Genomic DNA, 23,593 nt, shown 5'->3' with positions numbered 1-23,593 from the left:
ATAACGAATTCAAGCTTGGCAAGATTAGCTGACTAACCAGGGAGCCCCTTGAATATATTGGAAAATGCAGATTTGTTTTACTGGACAAAGCACTAAAACCAATTTAACAATGAGCACATCTATCAACATATTCTTAAGGCTGACAGTGGAGACTTGCTCCAACTTTCTTTGGCTCAGACTTCACAATTATGTCAAAAGTAGATATATATGAACAGCTTATGAATGATACAATCTACAGTGAGTCATAATTTAAAAACAATTGTATTTTAAATCCGTTTCGAGGACTCCAGGGATTCTTTTGCGACTTGCTAAGATTGTGAAGGGCAGCTGGCTCTATAGCAAACTGATAATGGATCTGCTCTTTTTACTATTTGAATGCACTGAAGCAGAAACACCACAACAAGATAGATTGTAAGGTTGGCACACAGTAGACAAACCAATAAACTCAGCTCATATTTTCCAAAGGACCATTCACTGTCAAATAAACGACAAATATAATCCCACTTATTGCCTGGTATAACGGCTTGGCATCGATCCTTGGTGCTTTGCCACGGTTCAAGTGTTCACAGCCTCTGTGAAAACTCTCTGAGGCGGATTTTCGAACAGAAGGGATGGAAACATGGCCCAGGGTTTCCAGATTACATTTTTGCGATTGTTTCACATGAAGAGAAGTATTCATCTCCAGGGCTTCGTAGCGGACCAGCTTACCATTCATGTGCCATAGCAGGGTTAGTGTTTCCACTCAGGAAGCGGAAGCTAAAAGGAAAACAGAACAGGCTGTGTATACCTGGTACTCCATCGTGGCTGTCTAAAAATAATGGGAAATGTATCAAGTCATAAGTGGGCCCACTGCGTGTTCTGAGCTCTCCAGAGTCACTCTGACCTGAGCCCGCTGTAGTTTACTGTATGACAAACTCTGACAAGCCAAATCAAATCCATCTTTATTAAAACATTAATCTTTTATTACTTATGCCCTTAGTGTGCTTTCATTTAAATGTTTGGCTCCCGTGTGCATGGACACCGTGCTTCCGATCAGAGTGGAAGTATTAATCGTTTAAATAAAAGATGCATTATAGGACCCTGCTGACCTGGTGAGTCGGTGCACTATAAGCTCTCTTGAAACCGGACCATTGTTACAGAGCTATCAGTCGGACTGATATGAGGTGCAGGAAGCCGAGAGGAACCAGCAGCAGCTGATAAGAGAGAATGATAAACCTGGGAGAAAAACAGACAGCTGTGATGGAGAGATAGACGGAAGAATGGCAGAGCAGAGTACAGTAAATAAGGAGAGGGGGAGGACAGCTAAGATGGAGAAAACCAGAAGGCATGGCTGAGAGGCACTGCAAGGGAAACGAGGGAAAATGAGTCTTTACCAGCTCACTTTATACTGTATCTAAAAACTCTGAGAGCGCTGTGAGTGAGAGCGACTGCTGATTCAGTGGTCCTTGCTGGGGGGGGGTAGACAAACACAACATGGCTAGGGATCAATTTTTGCTCTGTTAACCACAATCCAAGGTTAACTAAGAAGGGAAGGCGAGCAGGAGGAATCGATCTGCTCGGTTTGGAGAGCAGCAGACCATGACACGCACTTCTGCTGTGGTTCACCAAGCTTGTTTCTCTGTAAAATCATTTCAAGTTAAGATAGTGAATAAAAAAATACTAAGTCTAATCTAATGTCGGGTATGAACTAAACACAGAACCACCAGGCATCCAAAGGTGAAGGCCTTCGTGAGCATGACTGAAAAGCCCTGTATTATCAAAGCACCTCACTTGCAATTCAAACTGCAGTGCTCATTAGACAAAGGCCATTTTAAAACCATGCATCTATCTTTAATGAGCAGTTTAAGGGAATATTTTGACTTTTTAATATAATACAATTATGTGCTTTCTTGCTGAGCGTTAGCTTAGACGCGGCTTAGTGCCGCCATGTAGCTTATCTGGGTAAAGACACTGTAAAAAAAATAATAAGGGTAAACAGTTAGCCCTGCTATGTCCAAAACTAACAACATGCACCCACTGGTACCTCTAAAGACAAGTTTTATCATGTTGGTTTAATCCAAACAAAAACCCAACTGTGAAATCTTCAGGATGTAATTTTAGAGGGATGGTGTGTTGTGCGTTTACATCTATACACAGAATCAAGATGGCAAGCTAGATGCTTTCCCCTGTTTCCAGTCTTTTTTGCCAAACTGGCAAGTGGCAGTAGATGTCAGTCTGTATTTAAGTGATGATGTCTGTGCTTGTTTTCAGTAAAACACAATTCAAAAGAAGTTCTGCTGTCAAATAGTTATAAATCAATAAATCAAACCTGTTTCCCAGGGTGTTTCATTAGTGTAGCTCCAGCATATATATGCTTCCTACCAGTGTGTGGGTGATGATGATAATAGTGATGCACCTGGAATGGTGGGCATCTTTCAGCAGCTGAAAACCACTGACAACATCTCACTTTGAGGGTGTAACAAATATTTCATAGGCAGTGAATAACCAAAACACACCGCTTCCTGCTTATCTCAGACAGATGCAAAATTCCATGTAATGCCCTAAAAACGTCTCCTAGACAAGTCACAGTTATGGGGGGGGATTCTCCGAGTTGCTCTGCCTGACACAAAACATACAAGATGGCTAATCAAACACATATCTCGCCCAGGCAGGAAGGCAATGCAGATGGGATCCCATCCAAATGGAAAAGTACACCGTATGCAGTAATACATTTCTCCAGGCTACACTGGGCTCTTTGTTCAATAGAAGACCAGGTTAATTCATGTGGGGATGACAGCTTCAGTTCATACTTTTCCCTGGTTCAAGGATATGGCCGTTGTTTAATTTGGCAAGGGAAACAAACAAAGCAAGCAAAACACGGCACAAAAACACGGAGACATCCCACGTTACATCTCAGGACGCCAATCTCACCATCAGATTCAGACGGTGGCTATTTTCAGGGTAAAGTTTCCACTTCCACATATGCCTGGATACAGAAGTCGTGTTTCATTTCACTGATTGAATATGACTTGCAGCTCTGTAATACAATATTCATATAAAATTGCACTTGGCAAGTGGTTCTATTCCAGGAAGAGAAGAGGCAAAGAAAACAAAACCAAAACTTTACAGCGGTTTGTTTTTGTTTGCTGACATTGGTCTCTTCTCGGTGCAAACACACACTACAACATGCAATTAATGAGTAACTGACTAAATCCCATTAACGGAAAGGTGCATGGCATTCTGTATTGGGTATAAGAGAAGACATGCTCCATTAAAAAAATTTACTATTTTCTCCTATGGGTTGAATAATTTTGATCCGTTTCACCGTGTGAGATGAATCACCTTCAAAAGAAGCTAATTTACATAGGTTGCGTGACAAATCTCTCTCTCTTTGAAACCTCAAGACCCCGCCGAAAAAACACAATGTGGCCCAGAGCACTGTTCAGACTTTGTTCTTTGTACCTCGCTGACTCCAAACTTTGATTGTCCCCACACCACGATTTCTTTGTGTTGTCGAAACATGATATGAGAGCACTTGAAACGGGTAGACTCCATCCCCTAATGAGGCCGTATTGTACTTTTCATTCTGTTTCACAATTATCTTGGTTGAGGATTTTCTGGGTAATCAGTAAAGATTGATTAAGTACCTGTGAAGGAATTCAAATGGTTGAATTGTAAATCTATGCAACCTGCCAGAGGATTTTCATCACTCAGCTTCATTCAAACGATATCACAAGTCCAATTCCAAACGATCAGGACAACATCCTCGTCGGCTAAGTTTGCAGAACAGGGCCTCACAAAGCATCATTTTGAGAGCAAAACACCAGTGTCAAATATTTCTAAAATCCAAAGATGCCTCAATGACTCAATGATGTCTTCATGACTTTAGTCCACATGGACATGATGCAGGAGCCACTGCTCAAACACCTGTCTCCGAGTCACTTTCTTGGACTCAACTTACCAAGACGACAACAGCCTGTTTCAACAACCTGGAGCCACAAACACAACAACCGAGCCCCCCCCTCAGGTTTACTTCACACTGAGCCGTGTTTAATGACTGGATAATTATATGAAGTCCTCAACAGGATAATCCTAACAGCTTGCCAACTCAGCCTCGAAAACATCCCATCAGTCACCATGATGGGTAATTACAAGTAATGGACAAATAATAGTGTATGGTGAACAGTGTGTGAAAGTGGCTTAACCAGGCTCTGTGACAGCGTCCCACAGCGAAAGCAGGTTCCGGAGCAGAAAGAGCGAATGACTGCAGTGGCTGCTGGGTGGACCCCGACCAAATGCACTGGACACAAAGACTCTAGCTTGCCTCTAAACTAATGAGCAAAGTGACAGAGAAAAATGGGCTTTGTTTCTAAGATAAGATGTACCTTTATTGATCGCCTGGAAAGGAAAATTCAATTTGAAGCAGCAGCACAGAAGATTGTGGTAAACACCAAAGAAAGAAATTTATGTCAATAACTATATATGAAAAAAAGTAAAACATAGAATAACAATTTCAATAGAATCTGTGTGTATATACGTCGGGTTGCACATTTGATTAATGTTTTGAGGTCTCAGTCAGTGGAGGTAGAAGGTTCTGGGTGCTGTGGCGTTGGAGCCTGATGCCTGATAGTCATCAGCACAGGGCTGAATGAGTCTACAGCTGAACTCGCTCCTTAGCCTGAACTTTCTCCCCAGTCTGATCAGTTTGCTGGCACCACAACTCCCAACGCCACTTTCCCAACAACCACGGCAAAGAAGACAACAATGGTCCCTAGGGCTAAAAGGACATGGAGGAGGAGTCGTCCAAGAACCTCTGTAAGTGGCATGTTTCTAAGGGAGTGGGGGTGAACTAAAACGGTTAAAGTGATATGAGTCACAATTTTATCACAATAGTCATTTTTGGATTCACATTCATTTTCCAAACACGCTTGGTCGCTTACATCTGAACAATATGATTTGTAGACCGTGGCAACAAAGCTTAAATTATAGTTGTATGGTGTCACAGATTTAACCTGATAGTGTAATTTCAGCAAGAGTGGGATTAATTGTTCATCCCTACCCTAAATCCATGAGATCTACATTTAACCATTAATCCTATTTGCACAACAAATACAACAAGATACATGCAATTGTGGCAGTATTTAAAATTGTAAAAAAGTAGGAAAGGGGGAAAGGGGAGCTGCTCACTGCACCACTGGAACTAATAGGAAGCCGTCTATTAAGGTTCAAACCAAATACAAACAAATGTCTGAAGAATGAGCCCAAATGATTCTACCTCCAGGATTTTTGCCCTCCCAGTTTCCAGGCCTCTAAAAATTCTCCACAGATGAAAGGAGGATGATGGGAAGATAAGACGTCAGGTATGGAGCAACATCAACACGCCTGCAAACTATGCCCTGAGCAGACAAATCCCCACCCAGAAGCAGAAAAAACGGCATTTCTAAGAATGTGGTCTTGACGGTTTGACATTTGAGAAGAAAGGGATTCAAAAAGCGAATGAGTGCATTAATAAATCAAAGAAGCGTGTCACACCAGAGATCAAAACCCTCAATGCAGACAGGTAGTGACTGAGGAGGATGATTCATTGATGAATTTGGGTGAGTGAAACAAAGCAAGGTGAAGTTCAAGCCCTTAGGGGATAGAAAGGCACTAACTCATGCATGCCAAAAAGTATGGAGTGCAGAAAGGTCTCCGACTCTGAGACCTTGACTTGTGACCCTTGCTGCGATGCCCCTATAAAGAATACATGGACACAGTTTCAGACGGCACTCTCACCGATACACACAGGAGCTTGAAACACGAACCCTTGAAGGAATGCAGCCCCCCTGACTTCAGACTGCATAATGGCCTGTGTTGTGACACACTGGATCTCTCTAACACATTCATGGGGGGCTTAGAGAGCATGCTTTCACTACATCCACGACATGACACATACTTTAAGTGTCTTGAGTTAGGGCTTTACTATAACCTCAAAAACCATTTATCTGAATCAACACATTAGGTCTCTTCCGCAGCAATTGTATCTAAAGACAACAATAAAGTCCTATCCACAATAAATACTTAAAATCGATAAGTTCTCTGAAGTAAAAATTTCATATCATCAGCGCCTCAAAAAGCTCCTTTCAGCCCCTCAGATAACACACAAACACAGAACAACTGCAACTTTATTTCTGGAAGGTGAGTTAACTTATTTATAGAGGTTGGCACTGTGAGTGCGTGTATTAGTTCACAGTACTACACACTGGGGCTGGCTGGCCCCCAGCTTTCACCCACTGGCTCCAGTCACCATGAAGCAGCGACTAGATGAGAACACCCTGCCCATACTGATGGAGCTAGCTATCGGGGGGGTTCAAGTTATTGATCAAGGATGAATACACAGGCAACAGACAAATTAAAAGGCCAAACCAAAGATTTGCCTCTTAGTATTTAATACATAAAAACAAGGCAAACAAAAATGTTAAACTTATTTATATAATAATTAATTTTATAATTCATGAGGGGATTTGCAGTTGCTGCTTTTTTCTTTCAATTGAAAAGGCAACTTAAAAAAAGGGCTGTGAATCTGTCTACTTGAAATGCAGCTTCATCCTTCAGTGTTTCAACAAAACGTATTTGTCCAGAAACAGAAAACCATCTCTGTGTAATCTTATCAGTATCAAGTTAAAGTGATATTGTCCCATTCTTGGCGTTTAAATCTTTTCAAGATCCTATTTGCTTTCAACACGTCGATGACTTCAAAAACCTTTTCCCCTGGAGATATATGACGGTCTGACAAAAGAGAGCAAGAAAACCATAATGTTGATCACCCTCGGGTATCCCGTGTCAAAGAAAGGGACAGCCAAATCTGGATCAGCTGGTTACACGCTGTTCCCGTTACTGTTCTTCAGAGTAGGTGTGGGTCTGAGGATTATGTGTCAGGTTGCAACACAGAAGAAAGGATGCTGAGATTCTGGGCTCTGTGCACCACCTGTAGCCTCTGGCTAGGTTTTCAGTAGGCTGCATAATTAATAAGGTGATGCGGGGACACTGGACTCTCTGGAGGGGTTGAGATTAAAAGTGAGAATACAAGTGGGGGGCTAAGTGGAGAGATATGAGGAGGAACTAAAGCACAAGGGCTTAAGACGGGGAGTGAGGTGTGTGAGAGGAAAACACAGTCAAAGCAAGGGAGGAAAGACAGAGGGCATACAAACCAGGTGTTATATCATCTTACAACTGATTCTGTTGCACTGCCAGGCCAATGCCATGTACAGTACATTTTATTAGATACTGGTAATCAAAGGATTCCGGTCACCTTTGTTCTGTACTGCAGAGCGCTCTGAGTGGTCGTCGAGACTAGAAAAGCGCTATATATTTAACATTCACCATTACTGCATACTGTAGGTTGTACAATGTGAAGAGAGTTACAGTGACAGGGCAAACTTAAAATATTAGAAAATTCTGACTTTCCTGAATGAGAAAAGATAAGAAAGTGTTTGGCATTCTGCGTTCTCGGTGTCCTTCACGTTCTCTTTGTTCTGTCATGTCGAACCTCATCTCTTTAAAAGAACTCATTATCGGGAGGGGAGAAGTTCAAAGACGCTCGAAGAAAGCAATTAACACGTACAGGACAGACTGAAGGATTCCTCAGTGGTACAGTCAGCAATGTACTGCTGGAGAGGGAGACAAGAGCAAGCTAGAGCCCAAACAACATTGGATTTATGGGGCAAAAGATGAGAAGGAGTGAGAAGTTTTTATATTTGCAGTGGAGATTATCAGGTGTTTTGTCTTCACTTGTCCCCCAGCAGGGGCCACAAATGGACCCCACTGTATCAGCTACTATCTGTCAGGCTCTAGACCAATGTCGACTTGGAAATTGAGGATGTATGTCAGTTAATTGTGTTTCGCTTTACCTTAAAAGATAGAAAATGTAAGAAAACCACTATACTGTGAATACTAATATCAACTTAACAGTACCCACCAAAAGAAAGATGTGACAAAGCAATATTGCATGAGGTGAAAGACACTTAGCAATTGTTATAATAACTGAAACATATGACTATACAGGCATGATACACCTATTTTTAGATTCAGTGTGAGTTACATAAGGATATGACTGCTGCTGCATGACTTTTGGTATTGATAGTTATATGTACATACACGGCCTCACAGTAAACAGGGACTGCTAATAGCTCATTCAACATACCTTTACTGGGGCAGATTTTCCAGAATGTAAACAAATATAGGCTAAAGTTCAGAGTTTTTATTGCAGCCCACAGCTATTACATGACTCCGTGGCGCCATTATACCTATTTACATACCCTGAAGCATTATGGGAGCTTCGGTTCAAGACCTTAGAGCATGATTAACCCTACAAATCAAAGTAAGGCAAAGAATAATAACAGGGTGAAAAATTTTGCCGTGCACGTGCAATGTCAATATTTGTGTTGACATCAGAGGAGTCAAGGGTGTTGGGTGATGTAGTCGTCTGATGGGAGGCCCACCCACCGGCATAAGGAGGAAAAGTCACAGTGGTATAATAGTTACTGTCGGGTAAGATGTAAAGCAAAAAATATGTAAAGATGATATAGTGCTTGTATTACTGCACCAGCCAACTCCAAAGTTTTTCTGCATTTGACAGGATTTGTGGAACACTGCGAACAACCGTCCTAGTCAATGTCACGCGCTCAAGACTGGAGTTATCACTGCACCGAGCCAAGAAACCACTGGCAGAAAAGCAACGAGAGACAAACAGCTGCCTGCCAGAAAGTGATCTGTTTACCTGCAGTTGTCCGGGCAGCAGACAATATAGATACATCAAGCGATATCTCTGGCAATGCATGACAAGACGAGTGCGAGAGTACATGCCTGCAAGATTACAGCAAGTGGGCTGTACCCTCTCAGTGTTTGGTCTTCTCTGTCCTGACAGCATAAACAGAGACACCTCATGTTTCTGTCTCCATATCTCTGTACCAGCTTTAGTGCTGCAAGGAGGAAGCCAGATAAAGAAGCAATACTCACTACTTTCATAAAAACTAGTTTATATCATTCAAGGTACATGCATCGTATTGACATGTTGGAAATATTACATACATGTTTTTCCATTTCCCCTTAAGTTTGCAGCTAATAACTACAATATCAACACGTATGTCGTTGTCTGTGTTTCCTGGGCGTGTGTTCATGCATCTGTTTTAATCCACGGGGTGCTTCCTCCGAGCGAGACTGGCTAACACAAAACACCACGCTACATTAAGCACCACATCCCCACTGATAGAGATCTCTTCCCGTGTGCCGACACTTATGAGACGTCTCATCACCATCTCATCGCTCCTAATCTAAGAATATACTGTAAATACAGGCTGGTAATGGGCCAGAGAGCCACTTGATACTTCATAAGAATGCTAAGCCTCTAATAGCTATTTACATAGGATAAATATGGGTTAACCAGGGAGAATAACTATTCTACCAGGGAGCTGAGGGGAAATGTACTTAGTGGTGACAATAGAAATAAAGATATCGGTAAAACAAAATTCCGGAGCAACATCTCATTACAGAGAATGTCCTGGTTGGTCTGTGTCATTGAGATGAAGATGGATGGTGCATCTCCAGTCATTACACGCACTCGACCAATCACGAGTCAGTCTGTTTTTATAGCATCAAATAACTAATTAAAACCAAACTTACCTGAAAATGTAACACTTCATATTGCCTGAATAAGAACCCACTCTGAGCTGTTTTCTAGGGGACTCTTTCTTTTGCAGATATATCCTTGTTGGACATCTTCAAACTTGGCCAAATGAAGCCAAACTACATTGTGAAAGGAAAAGAATTATCCGCAAATGACCCTTCTCTCTGGGAAACCGGGAACTGAAATTGCTTTCCAGTTTCAGTTGACATTGAGCAATACCAGAACAGGTAATGCCACTTCGAGGCTCTCTGATAATGAGACGGAAGTTTTATCAATACTTTATCAACCTCTCAGCTACAGTAATAAATCTTGTTGGTGAGGCAGACGCTTTTCCCCGAGACAATTAAAAGTGGTTATCGCAATTACCTACAGCCGTCAGATAACTTAAATGGCAAGAGGGTCAGATAGCTTTTTTTCACCATTAAGTTAACTGTGCTGTTCTGTCTAGGTGACTGATCCCTTTAGGCTGGTGTCACACACACACCCACACATTCTGTAAGTATATTAGCCGGGGAGAGGTCAATGGATCGACATGAGAGACAGACCCTTTTATTGGCACTTACAGAGAACAGCGATATGTAATGACTCCCTTGATAGTAATGGTGAGAAGAGCGAAAGAGGGAGGACAAGCGGGGGGGAAACAGTGGTCATGCAAGCATTGTGTCACTGGGACGCAATAAAAGTAGACGTAGTAGTAATTTCATAACATGAACTCCTGTTTGCCTTTCACTTACAAAGAACACAGCAGGAGATTTTCCAAGTCAGACGCATTTAGAACAATAGGAAAATGTCCGCAACATTCAAGTGAAGGGTTGTGCCTGGGTAGAACATGCAGGAAGCAGGACATGACGTATGCTGCAGAAAGATTTTTTTGTTTGAAGCACATCAACACGAGCGTTCCAGAAAATTTCAGGAAAATGTGCTAAAAAGTTCAGTGCATTTAAAAAAAAAGAGAGAATGAGGGCCGGTGGGGGGTTTAACTGACAAAATTAACTGACCAATACAACCACTTTACCAAAAAACAACAGGAGTTGAGTGGAATTACACCTCATTTCACTTTAATGACACAAGGTTGTTGACCGCCCGTGTACAAACCAAGCGAGAACTGGTTTTTCAACATTGTCTCAACCATAAAGTGAGTCAGGGTCACTGTGATTCATACACAGTGTTTGATTTGACTAAAATAAACCAAGCACAAACTCTGCCGGTCTCAAACTTAAAGAGACAAAAGATAAACAAGCCATTGGCAAATGAAGGAGTGTGTGTGTGTGTGTGTGTACACATTGGCCATTCTTCAATGTCCTTGGCTGATAATGACACAACAATCAAAAGCGGTGGCCTCGTGGACCTGTGCTGAAAATGTATTATCACACTCCGTATTGTTTTGCTCAATGCCTCAAAGGGTTGAGGGCTGATAAGCTGACAAGTCATGGTGGCGACAAAAAAATGCAGGTGACAGCACAATAAACAATGGCACCACAGTTTTTGTTTTTGTCGTCCATTTGCAAACAATTACACAAATCACAAAATGCTGGTGCAAAGGCACAAAAAGCACCCTGGAATCCCCCACACACATTAAGACACACAATAAAAGGGCTTTTTTGTGCTTGTGGCACACTGTAATCCTCATGTGGTTTCACCTCCATGCCAGGGAGCCATTTGTCTTCATTATCATCATAAGGCTGGAGGAAGCAGATCTGTTAGGGCTGGTGGCAACAGTAATGCCTCTCTGTCTGAACATAAAAAACAACTTCAATACCTGGACGTTTGTCATGTCACCCCACCACAGAAACAGGGACATTAAGAGGGACACATAGTGCCTCGTACCTCAATAAAGGTCCATTTCCAATAATCCAGGAAGACGGAGGGAAATTTGACTGATGGCTGTGCTTACAGAGCTAAGCAAAGACTGTGCCTATGGAGCGCTTCTTGTCAGCATTTGGTTTAATGTGGAATTTATAAGCCAAAATGCTAATGCCATGAGCAAATCACATCCGCAAACCTGCCACTGAGCTTTTGTTTGGTGATAAATACGCCATTTCAGCATTGTTTCAAGTACAATGAACAGGGAAAAGCTTTTTCACCAGAGGGCACAGAACCCCTGGAAGCATGACAAGGTTAACACTAACAAACTCGGACAGAGAACGGATTTTCCAGGCCCAATTATAGCAGTAAATCTGTTAAGAAACTCCTGGCCGGGCCTTGCAGAAAAATGATTGAGTGTGAATAGCTATGCAATCACAAGACCGGCGTGTCACAAGCGCTTAAATGTTCACCCATCTGATCAAAGTCTGATATTTCTCCTGCGTCCTGATTCGCTCCAACACATTTTTTTACCTCAAAACAACACCCATACACCTCCTCAGTCTGAGGACCACCATGTCCGCACCCACCGTGTCTTTAGATACACACCTCAAGTTATAAAAACCGGAGAACAGAACTGCTATTTCCCTAATCACCACTTCAAAACATGAATCCCATATCAAGGCAAAAGCAGCCAGATTACTGCTAATTGCCTTCCAGCTGGCTGCAGACCACATCACAGGTAGGACACACACAACACCAGGACGCGTCTGCATAGTTTCCCCTCCTCTCTGTGTGATGCCCATTACATTTCTGACCACCACCAGAGCAATTCATTACCCTTACCATGCCCCTCACAATGCAAGTCCATTGGTATGGAGATGGCAGGAGAAGAGAAGGTGAAGCAAAGCACATTAGCGAATTCCTAGCTGCAGGAAAATTGCCTCCACGAAATTAAGGGGGAAACGGCCCCTTCTGTCTCGAAAAAGGGTGAAAGTGATGGAGGAGGCAGCTCGAAAAACATCCAGGTGGATTGCAAAAAAAACTCCAAACAGCTGTATTTTAGGGAGGTTGACATTCAGACTTGCTGTCAAAAAGATAAAGGCATCCGTATAACAGGTGAACATATATGTATTTATAAATATGCAAGAAAGCAGAAGAGGAGGGTGGGACTGTGGGCACATGTTTCTATCTAGAGTGTGTTTGTGTATGTGCATGTGTAGTGCAAGGACGGGAGTCTCCCAGGCCTGTAATTACGCCCTGGTGGGAGTGAAGCAGATAACAGAGGCCTGAGGACATCAACGTCACAGCAAGGCTCGGCATGAAGGGGAGAGGAGAGGAATAATAAAGGTGGGGGATCGTGCGCTACATGATACCTTATCAAGCACCGACTCTCCTCCAACACTCCTTTTTCATTTCCTCCTCGATACTTATCTAAAGACCCCTACAACACGTAAGGATGCATACACACAAACACACAAAGCTCCTCAAGAAGCGAAGCAACACAACTCAGCTCGCATAGTCCGTTCTTTTACACCCACTGTAATAATTCAATTAAAAAACCCATGTAACGCAATATTGATTCTCAGAACCGCCACTTAACCGAGTTATCTTACTCACATTAGGGCGGTAATCAGAGCACCACAGCTAGATTTAACATCAGTCTTCCTAATAACTAATGGTAGAATTCAAACGATATCTTTCGGCAATTTTCTTCCTCTGCGCATGCCACAAATACCCTAATACAGCAAGTGATGGGGCTTTAACTGGTCTGTACATGCAGCAAAGGCCCCTTACTTTCCTGTTATATTCCCATTTCCTATTGGCCGGTATGATACCACACCCACCTCTGGACATTACTACACTATAACTCTTGCTGGATACATCAGTTTTCTATGTAATACATAGGGCTGCATGCACCAATACTCCCATTATCAATTATTCACCAATAAAAGTCTAGATTTTGAAATTAAGCAGTTATTTTTTGGACTATAGACAGTCGACAAACAGCAGAAGAAAATACCCAATCTGTTCCTAAAGCCAGTGGTGATGGTTTAAATCGTCTTGTTTTCTTCAATCAACACTCCAAAATCCAAAGACACTCTCACAGTAATCTCACAGAAGACTGAGAAAACAAGCAAATATTCACATTTGAGCAGCTGGAACCACTAAGTTTGAGGCTATTTTTTTTTTATTAAAATGTTTTAAAACGTGATTGTGGATTCACCATCTAAACATTTCAGCTCGGCAAGCTCTGCATTTTTGCCGCTACAGAGATAACTGCGTGCATGTGACCATACTGGATGAAAAGCACTCACATCAGGTGAAACTAATGTACCAGTCATCCCTGACCGGCAGACCCGCCTCCTGATGACATCACAACAACCAAACGTTTTAAAACACTGACGTAGCAGGACCTTGGAAATGTAGTTTCTCTCAGCATTGCAGAGCTCTGTTGCTATGGGGACATGCTTTAGACAGAGGGAAAAAAAAGAAAGTTGGGAAACATTGTCCTTGAGGCCCACTATTCAGGAGTGGACTGTAATATGCTGAATCCCCTTACAGTATACAGCACATTCTTCTATGCTAAGGACTGGATCGCAGCCAGCCTGTCTCCGCGGGCAGGGGTGCACCATAAGTTTGCTGCAGCCCAAATATTATCAAGATAAAGCCGAGTGCGGCAGATTTACTGGGTGCTTTTCTCTCAATGTTACCCCAGTGGGTACTTTTCTTACAATAACTGCTTCTTGCATCAAGAGTTATAGCTCACCTGGATCCAAACTGGGAAATATTATTTTTGGCGTCCTTATGCATAACTGAAAATCACCTTAAGCAAACAGCCTACATGAAAAAAACATCCCCCTCTATAATAGATGATTTTTTTCAGATAACAAACCCATATCCATTAAGGTACAGTGTGACATTATATCTTTCAAATGAGTCAGTGCAATCAGAGGGAGGAAGCAGGCTTTCAGCATTGACAGGGGGAAGGACAGGGTCAGGGACCTTCCATCATGGTATTGTCCAGACTACTGCTAAGCCACCACTGGGGAGGCTCTCCCCATTCCTCTACACCAGTGTCTCTGAGTGGAAACAACAGGACATTTACAGGACTCTGTCACTCCAGGCTCCTGCACAACAAGAGGATATTAGCATTTATAAGTCCATGGGGGGCAGTCCCCTATTCAGGAGACACAACCCACCTCCAATCCTTACGTGACCTCGCAGGAAGCAGCGGTGGAGCTCGTGTTAAAGGCAGAACATTTCAATGAGTCACCTGTAATTGTTACCTCCAACAGGGATATTATGATTACACCCCTCTCTGTTGGTTTGTTGGTTTGTCTGTTAGAAAGATTACACAAAAATTACTGGACGAGTTGCCACGAAACTTGGTGTAAGGATCCGGAACGGGTATGGGAAGATCCACAGACTTTTGGTGCAGACCAAAGGGCGACTCTAGATTTGTTTTTTTCATTTTCTTCAAGAGATAGGGCGTTAGCCTTGACTGAGGCATGTGGTCTCTGAGCCCTCTTGTAATTTGTTTGTTTGTCTGTTAGTTTGCAGCATTACACAAAAAACGCTGGACGGATTACCACAAAACTTGGTGGAAGGGTGTATTATGGTTCAGGGAAAAGCCCGTAGAGTTTTGGCGACTTTGAATCAGGAGGCAGGCCATGTCTTTGCCCCACTCTCACTAACAAGTGAAGATATAGTGTTTTTTAACGTTTTCACAAATGTCCAAGGGAAGAATGCATGAACCTCAAAGAAAAACAAAATCTGGCATATTTCTGGGACCGATAATTACGAGTGGGTGCAATTTAGTGCAGATCCAAATAAAGAAATCAAGATAAATGCAACTTCATGAGGAGATCTTTGGAGTCCTGGTGGCGGTATGCTATTCTCCTCTGTAATTGTTCATAAATGGTAAAATCAACAACCCAAAACGGCATTTTTCTTTCAAATCAAATGTTGCAAATCAATCTCGAGTGTGTTGCAGGATATACTATAATGATTGATTGACTCGTTGACCTGAGCTCCACACGTTTAGAGCTGGGACGACAGTAATGAGAGTGCAGGAGAGCAGTTGGTGAAAGAGTGCAGTGGCTTTAAGTGGCTCTCTCATCTTCTGCTGTTTATTGAAAAACAAAACACGTGCCTCAAAGTGGCCCCATTACAGAAGTGGGAGTCATTGAGCAGTTCAGGGGTGGAACAGGGGGGACTTTAAAGTTCTTTTGAACAGATCTCCAGCAAAATAAAGGATTATTAAAAGCACATCATTTCATTTTTTTTTGTGGCTCAGCATTGATTTAGTTGTTCTCTTGTTATCTTCCCTCCTCGCAGGACAGTGCAGCCTGTTCTGTAAAGATGTAATAACTTATGCCTGTTTCACCACATGTTCCGGGGTCCGGTTTGAAAACAAGTGGACTTGGAAGTTGTCTGTAATGAATCAGAGACTTCATTGATAACAACTAACTAGAATGGATGCGGTGGTCTTGATGGGGGTGAAATCCCCACACGTGGAACAGGCTTTAAAACACAGCCCGAGAAGGAGCCACACAAACAGGTAAACACGAGAATCAAAGTTCGCCTCGATGGTTCCGAGCTCGGATGTTGTCCGAAGCCGGAGTGCGTTTTTTTTTTAAAGTGTGAAAAGGTCAGAGCATTAAACATCTATGTTGCTGTTTGACGTTGGTGCTGCACTCACCTGGGATACTAAAGGAATAAGCGTCTGCTCCACCGAGCGAGTTTTGATTTCCAGCCCGGAATCGAAGTTGCTGTTGCCGCACGGAGATGAAGCCATTCCCGCCGAGCTCGCTCTCCCTCTCCCCGCCTGGCGCTCCGTGTCTCACGGTCACTACAACTCCGTTCAGCCGGAGCCTTGTTCCCTCTGCTGCCCGCAGAAGTGGTGCGGGGGACTCGCTGTTGCACACCGGGGGTTTCTCTCGCTCGCACTCGGTCACACGGTCGTTTATCGAGCGGCTTTAATTCACTCCGGCTCGGTGGCTGCGAAGCTGCGGCCGCTAATGTCCATGTAGTTTACTCAACTACGACGGAGAGCGGACTGCAGCACACCACTGTGGGCAACCACACACACTGAGACACACACTGACACACACACACACAGAGAGAGAGACTCACACTCACACTCACACACACAGAGAGAGACTCACACTCACACACACACACACACACACACACAGAGACTCACACACACATACACACTGAGAGACACACGCACACACACAGAGAGACTCACACACACATACACACTGAGAGACACACACTGAGACACACAGAGAGACTCACACACATACACACTTAGACTTATACACACACACATACATACAGGGACACACTCACACGCACAGAAACACACACACACATACATATACACACTCACAGACACGCACACACATTCGTGACTTCCTTGATTTACAGTGATTTCCTGCAGAACCTAAACCTAATCCTGATTACTTTTGCCTAAATCTAACCTAACTTTAGTCTAATCCCACTTTAACATGAACCTAATCTAACCCAAATCTAACCCTAACCTCAACCTAACCCTGGCCTTAACCTAAACCTGAGTCTTACCCTAACCCTGGTCTTAACCTAACCTAACCTCAACCTGAGTCTAACCCCAACCTAACTCTGGCCTTAACCTGTGTCTAACCCTAACCCTGGACTTAACCTAACCTCAGCCTGAGTCTAACTCTAACCTAAACCTAACCCTGGCCTTAACCCAAACTTAATACATGTCTTCACCTTCAAATGTATTGATTAACATTATGAGGACTTCATTTTTGTGAACAGATTTAGGTCCCCATAACATGGCACACACACACACACACATCGTAGTGTCTCTATGTCTTCAGAGGACATTATACTTCCTCCTTTTTTTAAACATATCATTCAGTGTTATTTCTTCACTTCCTGAGGCAGCAGCCACAGAAAAAAAGTTTAACCCCGGCTGAACCTAAACCTAAACATAATGTATTCACCTTCACATTTTATGATTTACATTATGAGGACTTGATTTTTGTCCCCATAATGAAGACAAGTCCCCATAATATACCTGGACCACACACATACAGGTTTGAGCAGTTATCCATAGGACCTTGCGTTGACTTCCACTCGTAGTGGACTCAATCCCCAACGTTAACCATAACCAATTTATGACTAACACTCACCTACAGCAGTTATTACAAGTCAAAATAGTATCTTTACAACCGAACACATTCAGATTAAGTATTTGAAATCATTGGTCCACATTGCATCAATCTAGTGAAAGAAAGGAATATCTGATGTCATATAGGATTTTAAAAAGTCATCCTTTCATGGAAATTTCAATAGCTTTCATATAGGAGTTTTTGATTTGAAAATCCATCATCTATTTCATCCATGCAGATTTCAGAGGAGTGAGCATCCATTGCCCTCAAGAGATAGAGGAGCAACGCTTTCCTCGCTGCAGCCCAGCTCTGGTTTGATCCTCAAGACAAAGAAACCCAATTTATCCCCAGGAGTATGAGAATTCCCCGTCATCCTCTCCAAATACACACCAGGTATGCCAATCAAAGCCGGCTGCTCTGAGCCACATGGGAAAGCTGCCGGACTGGAGTGAAGTGTTTATCCGAAAAAAGTTGACACTTTTACCTTTTCTTTGTACTGAAGAAAGTTCTAACCATCTAAGGTGCCGCAGTTGACCCAGGATCGAAAAATGGAGGAAGGGGGTCTTTAAATACTTAGTACAAACAATTCAAATACCTTCCAAATTACCAAACCTACTTTTCAAAACAGATCATGAGAAAATGCCAAAGGGGAACAACCAAAACGTCATTAATACAACAGATCTATGAGTCTGTGTTGATCTAAATATTTGGATGTATGATTAACAGGTTTATTTTTGCTGGTAGGATGACATTTCATTTTAAATAAACTGTTAGACTTGGAGGCCAAGATGACTCACATGGATGTTATTATTAGACAGAATACTTTGAGGTCCACACATTATTCCTGTACCGATGTTAACTATTATCTAGGTTTAAGTGTTTTGTCACCATCAGTGGAACAAAAATAAATCTGGCTGTCACACTCAGAAATCGCGCCTCTTCTTATTCTGTGACCCAGTGACTTGGATCCATCCCACGGCTCCTGGATACTTTATTGTTGACTGGACTGGAGCCTGACCCAAACTACTGCCAAATTCTCTGTATCCTTAAGTGGCTACAGTAGCTATTTCGAACTTAACAAGTGCGGCCACTGGATGACAAGTGGTGAGAAACACTTCATATTACAAACACAGCTGATGGCTGAGAGCAGGCATGGTTCATAATCACTGTGGCACTTTGCTGCGCTGCTTCATCATCAACTATGGTGGCTGGCTCCCTGTGTCAGCAGTTGAGACAATGGCAGTGTGTGCATGAGGGTGAATGTGTGTTTATGTTTGTGTGTGTGTGTGTGCGTGTGTGTGTCTGCCTGGCGCTCTCAGGCCCGCCCAGGATTTATTTAAGAGCCCAAAGCTATGCTTTAGTTTAACCCTCCCTGTTTATATAGGTTTCACTCCAAAGTCACACACACGCACGTGCACACACACACAGTGAGAAAGACATGTATTCACATACACAGACACATTTACACTGGAGTCATTATGAAGGCATGCGGGCAGTTTGGCTGCAGTGAGCGGACAGGGTTGTGTTCCACTTTGATGAATGGCTCGACTACTAGCTGGATAAAATCTATGTGTTTTTTGTTAATCTACTCTGAGGCTCTTCTCTGAGCGATAAGATGATAACAAGCTCCACTCGGGCTACTTGTACTCTGCTGTATCCACCTATGTTGGCTGAAATGTTTCTAGTCACAGCGGATAATGGAAGTAGGCAGAATAAGATAAGAAATAAGATCCATCCAGTAACTTTTCAGGGGGAAATACTTTAGTTATCATCTAGACAAATAGCTTCCGATCCACAGGCTCAAACAAAGCACAGTAGTGTGGCACGTTCTCACTGAGTTTATCAGTGCCGTACGCCAAGCTGTGAAACTGATTTTTTTTGTATTCTTTCTAAACACTATCTCATATCTTGTGAAATATTCAATATTAGCTTCTCTGCCTCTAATCTCTTTCAGGCACATTGCACTTTATCAATTTGGAACTCTATACAAGCAGGAAGTCCCTTTTGTGTCTACTCATCTGCACAGTCCAAGGATATTACTCATTTAATAAAAACTTGCTTATGCATGGGGCTGATTGTGTTGCTAACAGCTGCTACTGTCTCTCCCCATGCTTTAGAAGTGCTGACTTGTCCTCCATCTCCGCTTCTGGGACAGGAACTGCTGAGCCTAAAGAGATAGTGATTTTGCACCGTAAAGGATATAGTATGAGTGCACTCAGTCAAATTCCCCCCCCCTATTGGATAAGCAGATTTGAACGTTTGGGATTCGAAAGAAGGATTGTGCTGGAATGTTGAAGGATTTTCTTTCCCCTTGCATTTTAAATAAGGTAGAAAATTTCCAGTTTGACAAAACAATTTATTCCTAAATGAAAATGTTAGTTTCATATGTGCATTTACAGTGTTCTTACATGTTATGGCCCTCATACATATTCTCAACAAGATTCTCTTTTGTATTCTGGTCGTTTAATATTCCATGCTTTGCAGATCTATATACAAATTAGCTTCCAGGGCAATAATAACCTTAGGCCTGCCGGTCAGATGAACTTGTTTTAAAAGAGATATTCCTCTGAATATACTTCCATGTGCGATTACCGTGGCTTTGACAGAGACCTGCAGCTGAACTCAACCTCTTAGCGTGATACAGTGACCGGAGAGGCATCTGTGAAGCAGAGGAGGTCAAACTGAGGTGAAATACCCTGGTTGGATGTTAAGCTGGCTGCACAGTGTTTTCACACATTGACCCAGTATAGTGGTCCAGTGTAAAGCCTCAGGAGATGTTTCTAATGTTGGATGAGTTTAATCCTGACCGGTTTACAGATGTTTATGTCAGCGGGGGATTCTCCTGAGGAAACATTACATCACTTCCGAGGCAAATGGTACGCACAACAGAATTAGAAACTGGATAGAAATCAGACATTTAAAATAAAGCCACCGTGCTAATAAAGGGCAAATCATCAGACACCCTCAGGGACAAGGCTAATTTAATTCCACGTAAACAAAACCAGGCAACAACGAAAAGTGGCATGCAGACACCCAGACCAGTCATCTGTTGTTACATAATCACGGACACCTCGCTTGTATTATCGTTCTTTTCCATTCAGCACTACTGCGTCATTTGTAAGAGATGTTCCCTGCAGTTTAAAATACCAGAAGATGTAAACATGCAGAGATGTAATATATACTTAATGCATGTTTTATTTTTCTGTGTATGCATGTAAACCAAATATTTGATGATTGTGAGGATGTGTAAATGTACACCAAAGATGTTAACATGTGTGTAAACAACATGGTAAGTTACCGCAGGTGTATTTTCAGTTTACTAGTCGAGAAATAAATAAAATAAACATTATTTGTTTCCAAAGGTTGAGGTTGCCATGGTGTTATTTAAAATATGCACTAAGCTAGCTAGCTATGTATCTTATTTTTTTATTATATAGTTTATTTTTTAATTGGAACTTGCATGCAACACCGAGCACTCTATCTATTTTTTCCTACACAGCTCAGAGAAAGTGTCCATTAAGAACTGTTTATTCAAAATACGGTTCTTACCTGAGATCTAAAAAGTGTAATAGTATAATTATAGAGTAATTACATGCACTGTCTCAACCACAGTGTTTAACACACTCGTTTCCTGTGAGTGAGACAGACACTGTAAACTCATGACGAACATTTAAGCATTAAGAGAAAAACACAAGGTCTTTCTCCATCATCCCTCAACCCCTTAAGTATTTCCATAAGTACGTCGTTCATCATAGTGATTCACTGAATTACTATCCACTCTCCCAAGACGGCCTCAGATCTCCTCAGGCACAACAGAAGGGGCAACAAGATGAATGAATAAAACATCAACACAATATTAAACACTGCTTTTTTTATTTTATTTATTCCTGCTTCATAAATCCTAGAGGATGAAGCTAATTGGTTGGATCTTGACTTGTAGGGCGGAGTTTCTCAATTTGGGAGTTCAGGACTGAACTAAATTAATGATAAATGGAAATACAATTTATATATGTTTTAGTGATAAACAAGTTAAGCAAGCCCAGATTAATCTCTCTTATTTTCACGATATACACATAAAAAACACATAAATCCTAACTCAAAGTGTTTTCCCCCCCGATGACCCCATCATTATTGGGGTTAGAGAAACAGGTGTTGTTAAAGAATGTGAATAGTGAGAGCATTAATCACCGTGGTGCAAAGACATGTTCACAAAACATCTCACACAAAGGTGTATCCTCTCTTTAGTCCTGGGAATAATCCACAAGATCCTTCTTAAACAAACCTCCTCTCTCCTGCAAGGACCTTAATTAATTCTCCATTATCTAAGCAGGTATGGACATTTCCCCACAAGAGCATGATGAATGCATCGTCAAAGAGGCACAGAGATAATAGTGATGTGGTTTTTTTTTTTTCACAGACGCAGCTGTTTGGCTCCGTCCCAGCTATCTCCTCGCTGCCTCTCTTAGGATGAGAGCCAAAGATGCGCGGGTGCGCTCCACAGAGAGGTCGTCTCGCCCTGCCAAGTCTGCCTGAATCCTGTCTCACTGAGGCAGAGTGAGCAGGGAGCACAACAGCGAGATGAACACCATCTATTTTCTACCCAAGTGTTGGTGACAGCGCATCTGCTTTGCCTTTGTCATGCACATATCTACCACAAGCCAAGCACGGTCCGAGGCAACGCCAAAAAAAGACCCCGGCACCCTTTCCTGTTCCTCTCCATCCCTCCTCACTTCCTCTCCGGCTCTACCCCAGTTTATCTTTGCTATATTGTCATTTATCATATTATCTCAAGGGCTCACAGATGCCATCACATTCTCCCCCCTGATCATGTCAAGTAGGTGCTTGGAAAAGTCCTTCTGACAAACTGTTGCCTCAACCTTTAAAATACAAAAGGCCCAGAGGCATACTTTGTAACAAGCAAGGCTGTCTGGCTGGCAGCTCGCTCAGCTGCGACCACTCACCATCACTTGCAAAGAGAATAATACATCCAGACAGTAGCTGTGTGTGTGTGTGTGTGTGTGTGTGTGTGTGTGTGTGTGCGTGTGTGTGTGTGTGTGTGTGTGTGTGTGTGTGTGTGTGTGTACTGTGGTGTTGTTTGAGCAATTCCAAAATAATGTAAATTTGCATCAGGAATTTGGTTTATTTTCTCTGCTGAATATTTTATAAGGTTTTCCTCTGGTGAGACCAAAGTAAAATAGATATAAAATGATCACATTTAAAATATTTCACAGCGCGTGAAGAGATTGAATTACGTTGCCAAACCCCTTCAAAGAAGCCCATCTAGGACACATTTCTATTTTCGTACGTATATACAGTTCAGTAAATGCATGGGCTGCCTTCAGTGCCATTTGCAGACACTAGACGGATGCAGCATGTAGCTTGATATATGTGGGGCCCAACCTTCAGCCAGAAAATGTTTAAATCCCCCAGCGGTCATCCCCCCAAATATGACTCTAAATTAACAAAAGCTCCGTTCTGGAGTTTGACTCTAGGTATATACACATAACTAATAAATGATCACCCCATTTCTACCCCTTCACTATATTTATCACGCGTGGATTAACAAGCATTAAATCACAGTGTTTAATACGACAATCGACTGTGAGTAGACAGTAAGATTCATCCTGCAGTGATGTTCAGTTATGGTCTGAATACATTCAAATATTAATAAGCAGGAAATGAGGGATCAATAAAGACCACGTGACCAGTTCTCAAAGAAAGTGAGAGAAAACACAGTGATTTTGTTGTCACTTTCCGCCATCTAGTGGACACTGCTCAACATTGCGCTTTAGTGAGTCAAACTTGTGCAGTATTTGCTTCAGAACACAATAAAAAAAACTAAACCATGGAAAAAAATGATGTAGGAAATCGTGTTTGAAAAAATACTAACCTACTTTAACTAATCAAAGTTTGTTGAATTGTTGCACTGACCTCAAGATGCGGAACATGTGTTCGCGCGGAGCGGTTTCACTACGGGCCG

At 42.3% G+C, this 23,593-nt stretch overlaps 1 protein-coding gene and 1 long non-coding RNA gene across 2 annotated transcripts in view; one reads left to right on the top strand and one right to left on the bottom strand.

Moving 5' to 3' along the window:
• The window catches only part of ctnnal1 (catenin (cadherin-associated protein), alpha-like 1), a 47,440-nt gene extending 30,881 nt beyond the window's left edge, over positions 1-16,559 (bottom strand). The window contains exon 1 of the mRNA XM_034600043.1: positions 16,152-16,559. Coding sequence (XP_034455934.1) covers positions 16,152-16,247 — 96 coding nt within the window. The 5' untranslated portion in view covers positions 16,248-16,559. The remainder of the gene's footprint in view (positions 1-16,151) is intronic.
• LOC117770510 lies at positions 15,849-22,639 on the top strand. The gene is made up of 4 exons (XR_004615401.1): positions 15,849-16,010; positions 17,852-18,006; positions 18,572-18,717; positions 22,031-22,639. It is a non-coding gene; the product is annotated as an uncharacterized LOC117770510 (long non-coding RNA).
• The last annotated feature ends 954 nt before the right edge of the window (positions 22,640-23,593 follow it).

The sequence above is a fragment of the Hippoglossus hippoglossus genome, chromosome 11 (genome assembly GCF_009819705.1).
Source record: "Hippoglossus hippoglossus isolate fHipHip1 chromosome 11, fHipHip1.pri, whole genome shotgun sequence".
NCBI classification, from domain to species: domain Eukaryota; kingdom Metazoa; phylum Chordata; class Actinopteri; order Pleuronectiformes; family Pleuronectidae; genus Hippoglossus; species Hippoglossus hippoglossus.
The sequence above is the reverse complement of the archived record's forward strand: the minus strand, read 5'-3'. Positions and strand labels throughout refer to the sequence as shown.